General features: G+C 40.9%; 1 protein-coding gene across 6 annotated transcripts in view; it reads left to right on the top strand.

Annotated features, from left to right (window-relative positions):
* thrab (thyroid hormone receptor alpha b) overlaps positions 1 to 13,418 on the top strand; it is a 235,034-nt gene that overhangs the window by 204,728 nt on the left and 16,888 nt on the right. For all 6 annotated transcript variants that reach the window (XM_049564453.1, XM_049564450.1, XM_049564452.1 and 3 more), the window contains one exon: positions 10,456 to 10,602. In XM_049564453.1, the coding sequence (XP_049420410.1) occupies positions 10,456 to 10,602 (147 nt within the window). The remainder of the gene's footprint in view (positions 1 to 10,455; positions 10,603 to 13,418) is intronic.

The following is a 13,418-nucleotide window of genomic DNA, read 5'->3' as shown; positions in this document are numbered from 1 at the left end:
ACAGCCGCTATATAAAACGGCAGCAGTGACACAGCTCCTCATACACTGTACTTCAGCTCACAGATAACTGCTGAAATGACTTATAATAAGCTCTGCATTAGGTTAAAAAAAAAGACTGTAGAAAGAAGAGAAGGATGAAAAAGTATGGAGTTCAAAATATGGACAAAGTGCTCTAAATTTGTTAAAGTCAATAGGTTGAGCAAACATTATGCTGCTGTGTGTGTGTCAGTTTTGAAAATAAATATTGCCAGTAGACATTGATGTATGAATGACTTTGTGATTAAAAAAAAAATAGAGCATAAAAGGACTTAGTACCCAGATGCACAAGGATATGTATAAGGTCTTTGTTGAATATCCGGAACGAAACACGACACAAACATCCGCACCTGCTCTTTGATCTAAATGCATTTATGATATCATCTATTAAATTCATACGAGGCACCAGATGTAACTGTTCTGTTTCCAAAACAGCCTTTTGTTTTCAGGGGTGGATTAAACGGGACACTGCAAATGTTGAAAGGTTGCAAAGAATGTTTTTTCCACACAAACTATAAAACATCACAGTTTGATTGACAGAATAATGACACAACACGTATTCTGGAAGTATCCAGTTTATGCTGTTAACTGACCATGAATAAATACAACATCACATTGGCATGTAAACGATGTTTTATTGGTACTCAAGAGCTTAGTGGTTTAGAGTTTTCATCGCCGCTAAAACCAAACAGCAACACATCATTTTATACGTCATGTATTTTGCCCATTGTATTATTCAGCTGAGCCTCCAGATCTGCAGGAACACGGTGGCCTGAGTTACAGTTACTCAATGTTCTCTCCCTCTAACACTCTGTGGTCAGGCGTCTGGAAACAGCTTTTACAAGAGGTTCAGTTCATATAGCTTCAGCTGGGTGTGTATATGCATGACTGCACTTGTGTGTAGAAGTGCTCAGAGTCCCTGATGGACATCTGCATTAGAAAGTAGATTGATTTTTTGGGTGATTAACCCTCAACTTGACAGCACAATGTATGTGACCAATACAGAAGTGTGACATTTAACATACAACCTGTGAAAGGGTTCGCATTCTTGAATCCAGGCAGTGTCGGGTGCATGTAGCCAAGATCAAAATGCCTGCGCATGAAACACCTTAAAAGAAAATAATCAGTTTATCCATGTGAATGTTGATAATTGGACTTTTTTGTCAGTTTTCATGCATTTCTTCGTTGACACACAACTTTAATACCACACTCACAATCAAGTATACATACAATATTGTTAATTCCCTCCTATTTACCAGTTTGCAGGATGCTCTGTAACTACCCATTAGTTCCTACCATCTTGCTAGCAAAGGTCAGTCTACACTTTATGCTCCAAGTATTTCATTTAGTTTTCCAGTGAAGCATAAACTCCACTCGCCCCCTTTTAAATCACACAAATCTCCTATTTCCAGGAGGTTGTGAACTCATTAACTTTTTCTAGACTCATTTCATGTTGGTCTCAGCAACATTAGGCAAATACCACAGCTCAACTGACTGGCTTAAAGGGTGAGTTCTTCTTTTTTTGAAGTGGGGTTGTATGAGGTACTTATCTGTAGTCAGCGTGTTACATACAGTAAGGAAAGGCAAGTTCATTAATACAGCGCATTTCAGCAACAAGTCAGTTTATAGTGCTTGAAAGCATCGAGAGAAACGGCTGATTATTTGCCATTGAAGAGAATACAAAATAAAAATGAGACTAAGACAGGTGTACAATACAGGAATAAAAGTTACAGTGCAGTGTAAGGATTGAATCAATATTTGATTTAACAAAAGGCATCAGCAGACAGAAATGTCTTCAGCCTTGGTTTAAAAGAACTTAAAGTTGCAGCAGACCTGCAGTTTTCTGAGTTTGTTCCAGATATATGGTGCATAAAAACTAAACGCTGCCTCTCTGTGTTTAGTCTTGACTCTGTTTATAGAAGACAACAAATACATTACAATACAGAAAATAAAAAAGTAGTTATGACAGCAATGACAAAATGTCATTTACTGTGGGGACCTTTATGAACCAGTGACAAAAGACAAACTTAAGCTTATGAGTAGAAGAAAATGACGTGCCAAAGGAAGGTCTGTCTGATGGCAGAGCAAAGCTGTGAAAATATTCTACATACAGCGTACACAGATCAAAAAAAAAAAATGCTGCCCCACCGATAGTCGTACATTACTTAGTTTCTGTGGTGGTACTTGTGCCTGCTTCTCCAAACTGAGGATGTTCTGGCAGCCAGCTACTGTAGGTAATATACTAATCTTTTTGACAATGCCTGTTCAAGGCAGGAATTTTGCCCCCTTTTTTGCATTGCTGTTTTTTTTTATAAAAGGTACTGTCGCAGAATGGGGAAACAGAGTTGTCTTGCCTTGACACAGGCAGAGGAGGTAGTAACAGCGCCGAACGGATGTCTGTGTAAAAGGGGCAGCTGGCAGGACAGAACCATGGACTGAACGGATGTGACGTTCTGACGACATCTGGGAGATCTAAAAAGCAGCTAGAAGCAGTTAGCGCCTAACTCAAATAAGAAGAACAGCTGCTGAAAATGTCTGCAAATTGGGAAAACATGAGCTTCTTGCCCTCGAAGTAGAGAACGAGTTATTGTTTAGAAAGCACTGCTGATGCACACTAGAGGCCGATGCTGTTGTGTTACATGTCACACTCGTCACGCCGCCTTTGCTTTCGCGATGCCAGTGTGCTGTCTAAAATCACACACTGGGGCGGCATGATGCCTACGTTGTTTTGTGCTTTGTAAAAATGCAAAGCCAGTGTAAAGAAGGGACTTCGTAGCAGCTCTATAGCGTGATCTCTGTGCAAAAAGGCCTACTGACTATGGATAAGTACCTGATATAACCCCACTTGAAAAAAGCTGAACTATCCCTTTAAAATGATCTGCAAAGCTAATCAGGAGCTAAATGGAAAAATCAGAGATTCAGTGTATTGAGGACATATGGTTTTGGTTGAACGCAGACATCCAGATTTCAAAACATTCAAAAAACATCAGCATTTTTCGACGGCATGCTCGCGGTTCTGCAGTCAGGAGGTGATCTTATCATCTCATCATGCAGTTCACATTTCTGTACAGTGTCTTTGAGCATATTATTATTACCAGATGATATCAATATTTATTGGAAAAAATGACTATATTTCACTGGTGCTGGAGGTGTCCTGAAAGTGTGCGGGAAGTTTTGGGACCAAAGGTAAGCCAGGAATCCCAGTAGCCGTAGAATTATTAGTATTGATCATCAATTCTATCAATCACCCTGCTCAATGATTGTTCTCTTCTTTCTGTAATGTGAAACAAATCAATAAAATTAACTCAATTACCATAAAATATATCTCGTTCACATAAAGCATGAACCACGTGTGCACTTCCAACCATCAGAGCCAGATGAAAACATCATTTCTCTTCTCCGGCTCTCCGGGAAGAAACTTTCCAGCACTAATCCATCTGATAAAAGGTCAACAGTTGAAGCTCACCACATGACGGATGAGACTACAGTAAAAAAAAAAAAATTCCCCTCCTTTCCCCCTCCCAATTTGGTTAGTGCCAATTCCCACTGTGTATTGGAGTTCATTTAAGTCCAAGTATGTTGTGCCTCTTGAGGGACACTTTGAAAACTTTCTTTTTCCCCGTTGTGGCATAAAACAGTTCTTTTAGGAATCTTAACCCCCACTGAGCTTTATGATGTCCCCCCACAATGTTTAGACTCCCCAACAACCAACAGTTTATTTAATTATATAGTCTTTCATAGCCCAGAGTACTTCATGTAGCAATAAATAAACATCAGTAATCACATTTTGCAAGACTGAAAAATACAAGAATAAAATAAAAAGCAATTTAAAATAGAAATAATGTTCTCACACCTGATACCACCATAGACACATGTATTTGTATTTCTATGTATGGATTTGTGGATGTATTTTCCTTTCTTTTCATTCATTTATTTATTTCATTCTATTTTATTAATGGTCCAGTAGGTAGGATTTAGGCGGCTATATGGGGGTGGCTGTGGCTCAGAGGGAGAGTGGGTCGTCCACCAATTGGAAGATCAGTAGCTCAAACCCTGGTTCCTCCAGCCCACATGTCGAAGTATCCTTGGGCAAGATACTGAACCCAAATTGCTCCTGATGGCTTAAAATAATCATTGTGTTTTCGTTACCTTAGAATGAGTCATTTATATCTACATAGGGAGCAGGTCCTCTTCCACAGAGTCCGTCTTGTTGCACCACGTTCTGCTACAGTAGCCCAGAACAGAAAAAGCAAAACACTGACTCTAAATAGGGCCATTTGCGTTTTTACGTCGGCTACCATTGTTAGCAGCTCTCAGCAACGAGCTTAAAGAAAACACTGATTTTTTTTTATGTCAAACTGCTTTATTTAACGTGTTTACCTGAGAGGAAGAGACCTCTGATAATTCAGCTCCTGGTAAAAACCTCACGTCTGGATTTTAAGTTATCAAAGAATAACAGTTAACACACATTGGCAGGTGCTGGGCTAGCAGCCCGTCTTCAACAAGCCAAACAGCATTTGAGAAAGACTGATTTATAACGTGAAACTGCTTTATTCAGTGTTTTTACCAGTTTAAATCACCTGGTCCATTTGTTGTAGAAAGGAAGAGACCTCTGCAGATAATTTGTCTCCTGGTTAAAATCCTCCTGAACAATAACCACAAAGGGATTCTAACCAGGAGAAGTTTCAGCTGGTCGCAATCTGCAATCCTCACTGTTAGATGCCAATAAATCCTCCTAAATCTCACACTCTGGGCCTTTAGCTTTGAAAAAGCCTACTGTGTAAAGCCTCCAGGTGTTGCAAATTAGTGTTTCGCTACAAGCACTTAAAACAGTACATCTGGTTCTTGTGCATAAATGTACATTTCTAATGCCGAATTAAAAAGATTCTAAAATAGCAAAAGATCTCTCCATTCCTTGTATACACTTTTAGGTAATTTAGTAAAAAGGGAATTACTGATACAGTAGTCTGAATGGCTCGTAATATTAGCATCATTTTTGAGTTAAAAAAGTCTGTAGTATGTGATGTTAATTTTAATCTGTTCGCTAAGGCAACCAATCGCTGAGTGCTGTTTTTCTCTTGCTGCTTTGGGTCCTATTAAAAGAATCTCAGTGTTTTCCTCATTTAGCTTTAAAACGTTCTTACCCATCCATACATTAGTGGCAGTGAGACAGGCAGGGAGAGCACTGGAGGCACTTGGCGAAACAGAGATATACAATTGTGTAGAGCAGCCAGCCTCTAAAGCAGCAAAGACATATTCCCTTGCCAGAACTGTGGGCATTGCCAAGTGTTTTCCCTGGATGCCACCCAGATGGCCAGGCAATTAATAAACATACATCAACAGTTGCAGCAAAATCACATTAGTGAAAAGCCCATATGAGGATGTGGAGGACATTTACAGATACAAATATATAACTATGCACTGCATCATCACAAATGATTTTGTAAATGCTTGAGCTCCAGCAACACTTGTAGTATTGAGATTAACTTTGTTATGAGATCACTTGCATAGTGGATGGTTAAACTCAGGATTTCAGCTAAATAGGCTACGATACAGTACTTGTTCGGCGCAACCTACCGCCGCGCTATTGAAAGCTGGCTCAAAAAAGGCACGAAAGTAGCACCCAGTGCCCGACCTTGCATTTTCAACCTACCGACCTCGAATAAAAAGGTCACATCACCAAATTACAAAAACACCCATTTCTCACATGACTTTTGTCAGGTGGTTTTGCTTTTGCGATATCTGTCTCTGATATACCTGCTGCCACACTGATGCAGTGGAGGTGAACGGAGTTTTGTTTGCATTAAAAAATTACATTTAAAACCTTTAGAAACTGAGTCCTCATGAAAGAGGGTGATGCACAGACCTCGCGTGTCTCTGAGACGTGTGCTGACAGTGAGGTCTGTGGATTATGGAGAATTTGTTTTAAATTGCCGTTTTTCACTTTTGTATTGGGGTAGATGCTGACATCTCAGATACTTCAAAACCTGGACAAATAAAAGCAAAACCATCTTCATGACTCAGTGCTGCCGTAGGTAAAGGAAAAATTGTGTTTCTCCAACATAAGCAACCCGAAACGATTTCAGTTTGAGTTATAGACTCCATATTCATTCCTGTCATCGGTTTTGTCTCGTGACGTGCAGCTAAGTCCTGCGGTTTGTTACTAAGCCTCCTCCACTTTAGAGTGCGGTGGCGTGCATTCAGCAGCTCTGAACCTCAGCTGCTCTCTCTGTCTCTCTCTGGAGATCTGTTTTCTCAACACTGAAATGAAAAATGCCACTGACCTCGACCAGTGAAACCAATACTTTGTTTTGGCTCATGCATGACAAGAGTAGCAGTCCATCAAAGATATCACTGAGATTTCTTAAATTTTCCGTAATCACTCAGCTCTCAGCTGTACGGCAGAGGATTGGCTACGTTTGTACTGATTCACAGGATCTGTCTCTCTCTGCATGATGATTGATGCCTCATTGTGTGAGGTGATTATGCCTATACTTTTATCTCAGTCCGACCTGAATAAATGACAGCAGCCTTGACACGCGCTTTATTCACTGGAGCCATGAAACAATATTTTTCATAGTCACAGCCTCCCCTCACACAACTCTGTAAACATATGTATTACTGATCTGCAGTTCCCCACTGCAGTCCTCCTCTTAGTAAGCGCTATCTGTCGGGTGACATGTCCCATTCCTCTCACAGAGCCCAATCTGCGCCCCTTATCTGATAAATTGGTTTTAATTTGTCTCCCAAGGCAAGTGAGCACTTTGTAGAAAGGAGCAAAAAGGCTATAAAGCAGTTTAAAACTGTGTTGTTTCCTCTGCTGTATTTTACTCTAAGCCCCACGCCACTTCTATTGATTTTTCTATAATCTTATTTTATTCTGATGTGCGCCTCAATTTGAAAAACACATCCATTGTTGTATTGTAGTGCACTCAAGTCCTCTCCCCATACACTTTGTTCTTTTCTTTATTCTGCTCAGCACCAATATCCTCTCCTTCCCTCCTCTATCATGGTTTAAGCTCTCTCAAGGTCCAGTGTGTAGGATTTAGGAGAATATGTCGACAGAAGTCGAGTGTAAGGTAATAAAAATTGTTGTTTTCATTTCCTTAGAGTGAGCCATTCACACTCGCTGGCCACTTTATTAGGTACACCTTGCTAGTACCAGGTTGGACCCCTTTTGCCTTCAGAACTGCCTTAATTCTCGGTGTCATAGATTCAACAACTCAGAGATTTTGGTCCATATTGACATGATGACATCACACAGTTGCTGCAGATTTGTCGGCTGCACATCCATGATGAGAATCTCCCGTTCCACCACATCCCAAAGGTGCTCTATTGGACTGAGATCTGGTGACTGTGGAGGCCATTGGAGTACAGTGAACTCATTGTCATGTTCAAGACACCAGTTTGAGATGATGTGAGCTTTGTGACATGGTGCGTTATCCTGCTGGAAGTAGCCATCAGAAGATGGGTACACTGTGGTCATAAAGGGATGGACACGCTCAGCAACAATACTCAGGTAGGCTGTGGTGTTTAAACCATGCTCAGTTGGTACTAAGAAAATCTCCCCCACACCATTACTCCAGCAGCAGCAGCCTGAACCCTTGATACAAGGCAGGATGGATCCATGCTTCCAAATTCTGACCCTACCATCTGAATGTGGCAGCAGAAATCCAGACTCATCAGACCAGGCAACGTTTTTCCAGTCTTCTATTGTCCAGTTTTGGTGAGCCTGTGTGAACTGTAGCCTCAGTTTCCTGTTGTTAGCTGACAGGAGTGGCACCTGGTGTGGTCTTCTGCTGCTGTAGCCCATCTGCTTCAAGGTTGGACAAGGTGTTGTTGCTTCAGAGATGCTCTTCTGCACACCTTGGTTGTAACCAGTGCTTATTTGACTTCCTGTTGCCTTTCTATCATCTTGAACCAGTCTGGACATTCTCCTCTGACCTCTGGCATCAACAAGGCATTTTGGCTCACTGGATATTTTCTCTTTTTGGGACCATCCTCTGTAAACCCTAGAGATGGTTGTGCTGAAAATCCCAGGAAATACCAACCAACACCAATAACCATGCCACGTTCAAAGTCACTTAAATCACCTTTTTTCATCGTTCTGATGCTCAGTTTGAACTTCAGCAGCTCGTCTTCAGTATGTCTACATGACTAAATGCATTGAGTTGCTGCCACATGATTGGCTGATTAGCTATTTGTGATAACGAGCAGCTGAACAGTTCTACCCAATAAAGTGTCCCGTGAGTGTAGGGAGCAAGTCCTTGTCCATGGAGTCTGCCATGTTGCACCATCATGTTTCTGCGGTTGCCCAGTACGAACGAACCAACTCTAGATGGGGCCATTTGCGTTTTTGCATCAGCCATGGTATTTTGCAGCCCCTTCGTGATGAGCAACATCGGAAAAACACTGATTGTTTAACGTGAAACTGCTTTATTTTAGTATTGTTACCTCTTTAAATCACTGGATCTGTTTGTTTTGGAGAGGAAAAGACCTCTGCGGATAATCTGACTCCCAATAAAAACCTCCTGAATGATGAACACTAAGGAAACCCTAGCCAGTTGGAAGTTTCAGCTGGTTGCAGTCTGCAGTCCTCAACGCTAGACGCCACTAAATCTCCTTAAATCTTACACGCTGCTCCTTCAACGTTCCATTTAACCCATGGTACAATTCTTTACATTCTTTATTGTACTTAACGTACTTCCTTACCCATACTGTTGCGCTCAGCCCTTATTCCATTGGTTCCTACTGAAGACATAAATCAAACAGGCGTAAATAGCACATTTGTTGCGGACTAATTTCAGCTGCGGATTCATCCTCTTTTGGCACATCAGTGAGTATTTGGAGCAGCAGGAAGGCGTATTTGGGATTGAGTCAAAGTAAACTACAGTCTGTGTGTTAATGGTAATGAAGGAAAATTATGATGTGGCTCACTGATGTGTTTTTAATAGTTTTTGGACAACAATTGAGCTCTGTGGTTCAGAATCAGAATGTATTGCCAAGTAGATTTTCACATACGAGGAGTTTGCTTTGGAGTAATGGTGCACACCCATGAACATATTAAAGAAGAAAGAAGAAAAAGAAATTAACACCAAGAACAGCTATTGCAAAAATCAAGCGATATAAATAAAGAACAGAAGAGACATACAATAAATTACGTACAAAATATCTAAATAAAAATTAAAGGGTTGTGCAGTTTTTAAAGTGGTACCTGTGTGCAAAGTATTGTCCAAGAAACATGAAACAGTTTACATCATGAAGTATAAAAAGACAGTGTACTGAGATAATAGTACAAGAGATGTGCATTAATGTAACGTGTAGTGTGTAGGCAGAGGTCTGTGTTAGTTCCTGGGTTGCAGTCAGGAGAAAACTGGTCCTGTGGCGTGAGGTTTTGGTCCTGATACACCGCAACCTCAATCCTGAAGGAAGTGGTTCAAAGAGTTTGTGTCTGGGGGCGGGAGGGGTCAGCCAGAATCTTTCCTACCCGCCTCAGGGTCCTGGAGGGTCCTCAGGGTCCTGGAGCGATGGCAGATTGCAGTCAATTACCTTCTCTGCAGAGCAAATGATATGCCGCAGTCTGCTTTTGTCCTTGGCAGTGGCAGCAGCGTCCCAGATGGTGATGGAGGAGATGAGGCCAATGGTAGAAGTGCACCATCATTGTCTTTGGCAGGTTGAACCTCTTCAGCTGCTGCAGGAAGTTCATCCTCTGCTGATGTTACGGTCCCACTTGAGGTCCTGGGTGATGATGGAGCCAGAAGGACTCCACAGTGTTGACTAGGGACTCACACAGGGTGATGGGTGGGTGGGGCTGCAGACTTCCGGGGATCCACTGGTTAGTCTGTCCGGTCACCAGATGGTCAGCGTCCCTCTTGTCGGCAGACTCAGCCTCACCAGAGATGAGTCCAATTAGGGTGGTGTTTCCATGAACTACATTAGCTTGACAGACTGGTGACTGGAGGTGCAGCTGTTGGTGGACAGAGACAAGTAGGGAGAAAGGGAAGCAGCCTTGAGGCGAAGCGGTGCTGAGGGTACGAGAGTCACAGACATGTTCAGGTTAGTTGGTTTGTCAGCAGAATCTTTGTTGACCTAATGTTCATGAAACTTAGTGGAAGGGTGTGCGATAGGTGGATGAAGAATCTGTTTCATTTTGGAGCTGAACCGAATCACAAAGGATCTATGAATTGTTTTTTTAATTTCATTGACATTAGGAGATAGGGCATCTGGTCTTGGCATAGGTCTACACTGTCCGAGTGCCCTTCCAGTTATTAATGTTTATTGTTTGGTCTTTTCTCTGGACATGCTTCCAAAAATAATCACCTTAGCTAGCCACTTACTCAGTTTTAATTCCTTTGCTCGTGTCTGCTGTCATTTCCCACTGCGCTCTAATCAACCACCCACGTTTGTTTTCCCATTTAGCCAGAAAAAATCGGCCAGTCCCCGGTTGCCCCGACGTCAGACGGAGACAAGGTGGACCTGGAGGCCTTCAGCGAGTTCACCAAGATCATCACTCCTGCCATCACCCGTGTGGTCGACTTTGCCAAAAAACTGCCCATGTTCTCTGAGGTAAGTGTTGGCTAATGGTCTCGGGGAGCAGAGGGCAAGTGTGGGAGACACATGCAGAGAAATATAACACACAGCAGACACAGCAGAGCTGCTCTCATCCTGTGAGTGTGTGTCAGGTGAGGAAATGTGTGATGAAGGAGGTCAGTTTATCTCACAGGATTACAGCTCCTCTGTCTGAGGAGGTGCAAGAGTTCCTCCTGATATTTACAACTTAACAGTGCACTGTGGAAAAAGACAAATGGATTGTGGAAAAAATGTCAAACACACGTAAGATTTTCTAAATCTTTACAGTTTAAATCAGTAATATTACACTTATGGGTGAGCTTCACTGTCATTATTGGCACGACAGTGATGCAACCAGAATTTAAGTGCAGGCGCCTCGGTCCTGCTGCGTCAGTGAAGTGCCATTAATGACAGTAAAGCTCATAATTAAGTGTAATATTGCAATCATACAACAGTTACCAACAAAATAAAAACATACTCTAGATGTGTTCATTTTGCAGGGCGATTTGCTCCAAAAATTAAACACCTTTTGCAAGTGTTATCTCCCTTTCCATGGAAACACATGGGGTCGGACTAATAACAGGAAAACAGTCAGTAGCGTCTTTATTTTTTAACATTTTTTACGTTCAATAAGTATAGGAAAAAAAGACGAGTAAGAGGTCATGGGATGTTTACAAAGGCAGATTTTTTGTCTAGTTTAAAGTAGGGTGTCATATATGGTACATACCATAATGTCACATTCACACCTACGGACAATTTAGAGTCACCAATTAACCTGCATGTCTTTGGACTGTGGGAGGAAGCTGGAGCACCTGGAGGAAACCTGACACGAGGGGAAAATGCAAACTCAAACGCCCTGATGTGTGTTAAATGATCATTTCAAGTCAGAGTGAACACCAGCAATATGCTGAAACACCTTTCTACGCAACATGAGCTTAAAATCCAGGAATACGATGCGTTTCACACTCTCTGCACGAGTGTCACTGCTTCCCAGCTGAGCAGCGTGTCTGTTACCGATGGTAAATATCCTGCTAGAATAACATTAGCGCCACGCAGACAGGCTGAGCACATACAGTATTGTCTTAGACTAAGATAACACTCAAACAGTGGGGCTTTTGCACACCTCAGTCACATGCGTGCCTTTTCTTCTCCTCTGTTTCTTCACTGTGTTCAGACTCAGAGATAATAAAACTGTTGTGTTAACGCCAACAACCTGTGAAAGCTTTCTTTTGTTTCCCACAGAAAATTGATCAAGATTCAGGACACACAGTATCTTAGTGGGTGGAGCAGGCATCACATGTACAAAGGCAGTTTCCTTGCCGCAGCGGCCGCAGGATGTCATCCTCTGTCTCTTCCCCTTTCACGCTCAAACTGTCCTATCAAATAAAAGGGAAAAAAAATAAATGGTATCAACACTGGTATCATTAAAATCTTACCCATCTTACCCATCCTTAACCACACATAAACACAAGATAACTGCTAAAAGAAAAAAAAAATCATGGACAGATTTATCTACTGCGCCAGCAGCTTTTTTTTTTAGATATCACTGTGTCATTGATTCACAGACACAGCTGTTATGATCCAAACGTTTCCAATAACTCCAGAGGGTTGTTAAGTCCAAAAGTCAACACTGACCCATTCTGGAGTATTCCAGTGGTGCCCCGGTACTGCTTCACTGCCAGCAGGGGGATAGGGCAGGACAGGGGGACACTCCCCTGACTTAATTATTTATTATTATTGATTATTATTTAATTATTGGTAACAGGGTAAAGGTAGGATTAGATTTAATATATTTCCCTCCCCTTTTATTTGTACTTTTTTTTATTGCTTTTATCATTACTTTTATTTATTTTTCATTATTTTTTAATTTTATTATTATTATTATTATTATTGTTACTTTTATTTGTTATTATTACTTTTATTCATTTTATTATTATTTTATTTTATTAATATTGATACTTTTATTTATTATTATTGCTTTCATTTTTTTATTTTTTTATTAATATTATTAATATATATGTTTTTATTATTACTTATACATATTTTTATTATTTTTTCTTTTATTATTATTATTGTTGTTCATACATTTTTATATTATTATTTCTTTTTTTTCTTTTCCTTTCTCCTCTTCCCTCACCCTTTCACCTATCAACCTATAGAGTATAGACACATGACAGCCAACATAACCTCGAGAGATGAAAACATTCCCAAAATTCACAACATTTTAAAATAAATACAATTACATTTTAAAATGTTGGCATATGAATTAAATAAAGTTAATTAAAAAATTAACAAGAAAACAATCTATGTTGTATTGTAGCTTACTAGATTCAGCTCTGGTAGTTACCATGTTGCCATGGAAATAGGGAGTAATATTTACAGCGATGTCAACAGTGTGCTGTCATGCTGATTTGATCACCTTCTGAGTGCGTAGTCGACCAATTAGGCCACCTGGTCGGATTCCGATTGTTGTATCATAGAAAAAGCACAAAGCCAAGGTAAATATGCAGATCACTCCCACGTTGCCGTGGCGCTCACACCAAACATACGTCTGCCTTCGAAAATAAACCCAGAAGCATCTTTTGTTGCCGCTGACAATCAGTGAGGCATTCCTGCTCCTGCTCGCCCCGCCTTGATTAGCAACATGTAATCATGTTTCTTTTCTCTCTGCTGCTTGTAATGAGACCCTAGATTGGATAATTATCAGGGTAGCTGAGTTATTGTCGAGTGGGACGGTTGCTGCGTGTGTGTGTGTGGGAGAGGAAAGGTTGTAACTGTAATCCATTTTCTGAGAATATAAATCAAGATATTTT

This window comes from Epinephelus fuscoguttatus, linkage group LG20 (genome assembly GCF_011397635.1).
Source record: "Epinephelus fuscoguttatus linkage group LG20, E.fuscoguttatus.final_Chr_v1".
Taxonomy (NCBI): Eukaryota; Metazoa; Chordata; class Actinopteri; order Perciformes; family Serranidae; genus Epinephelus; species Epinephelus fuscoguttatus.
The sequence above is the reverse complement of the archived record's forward strand: the minus strand, read 5'-3'. Positions and strand labels throughout refer to the sequence as shown.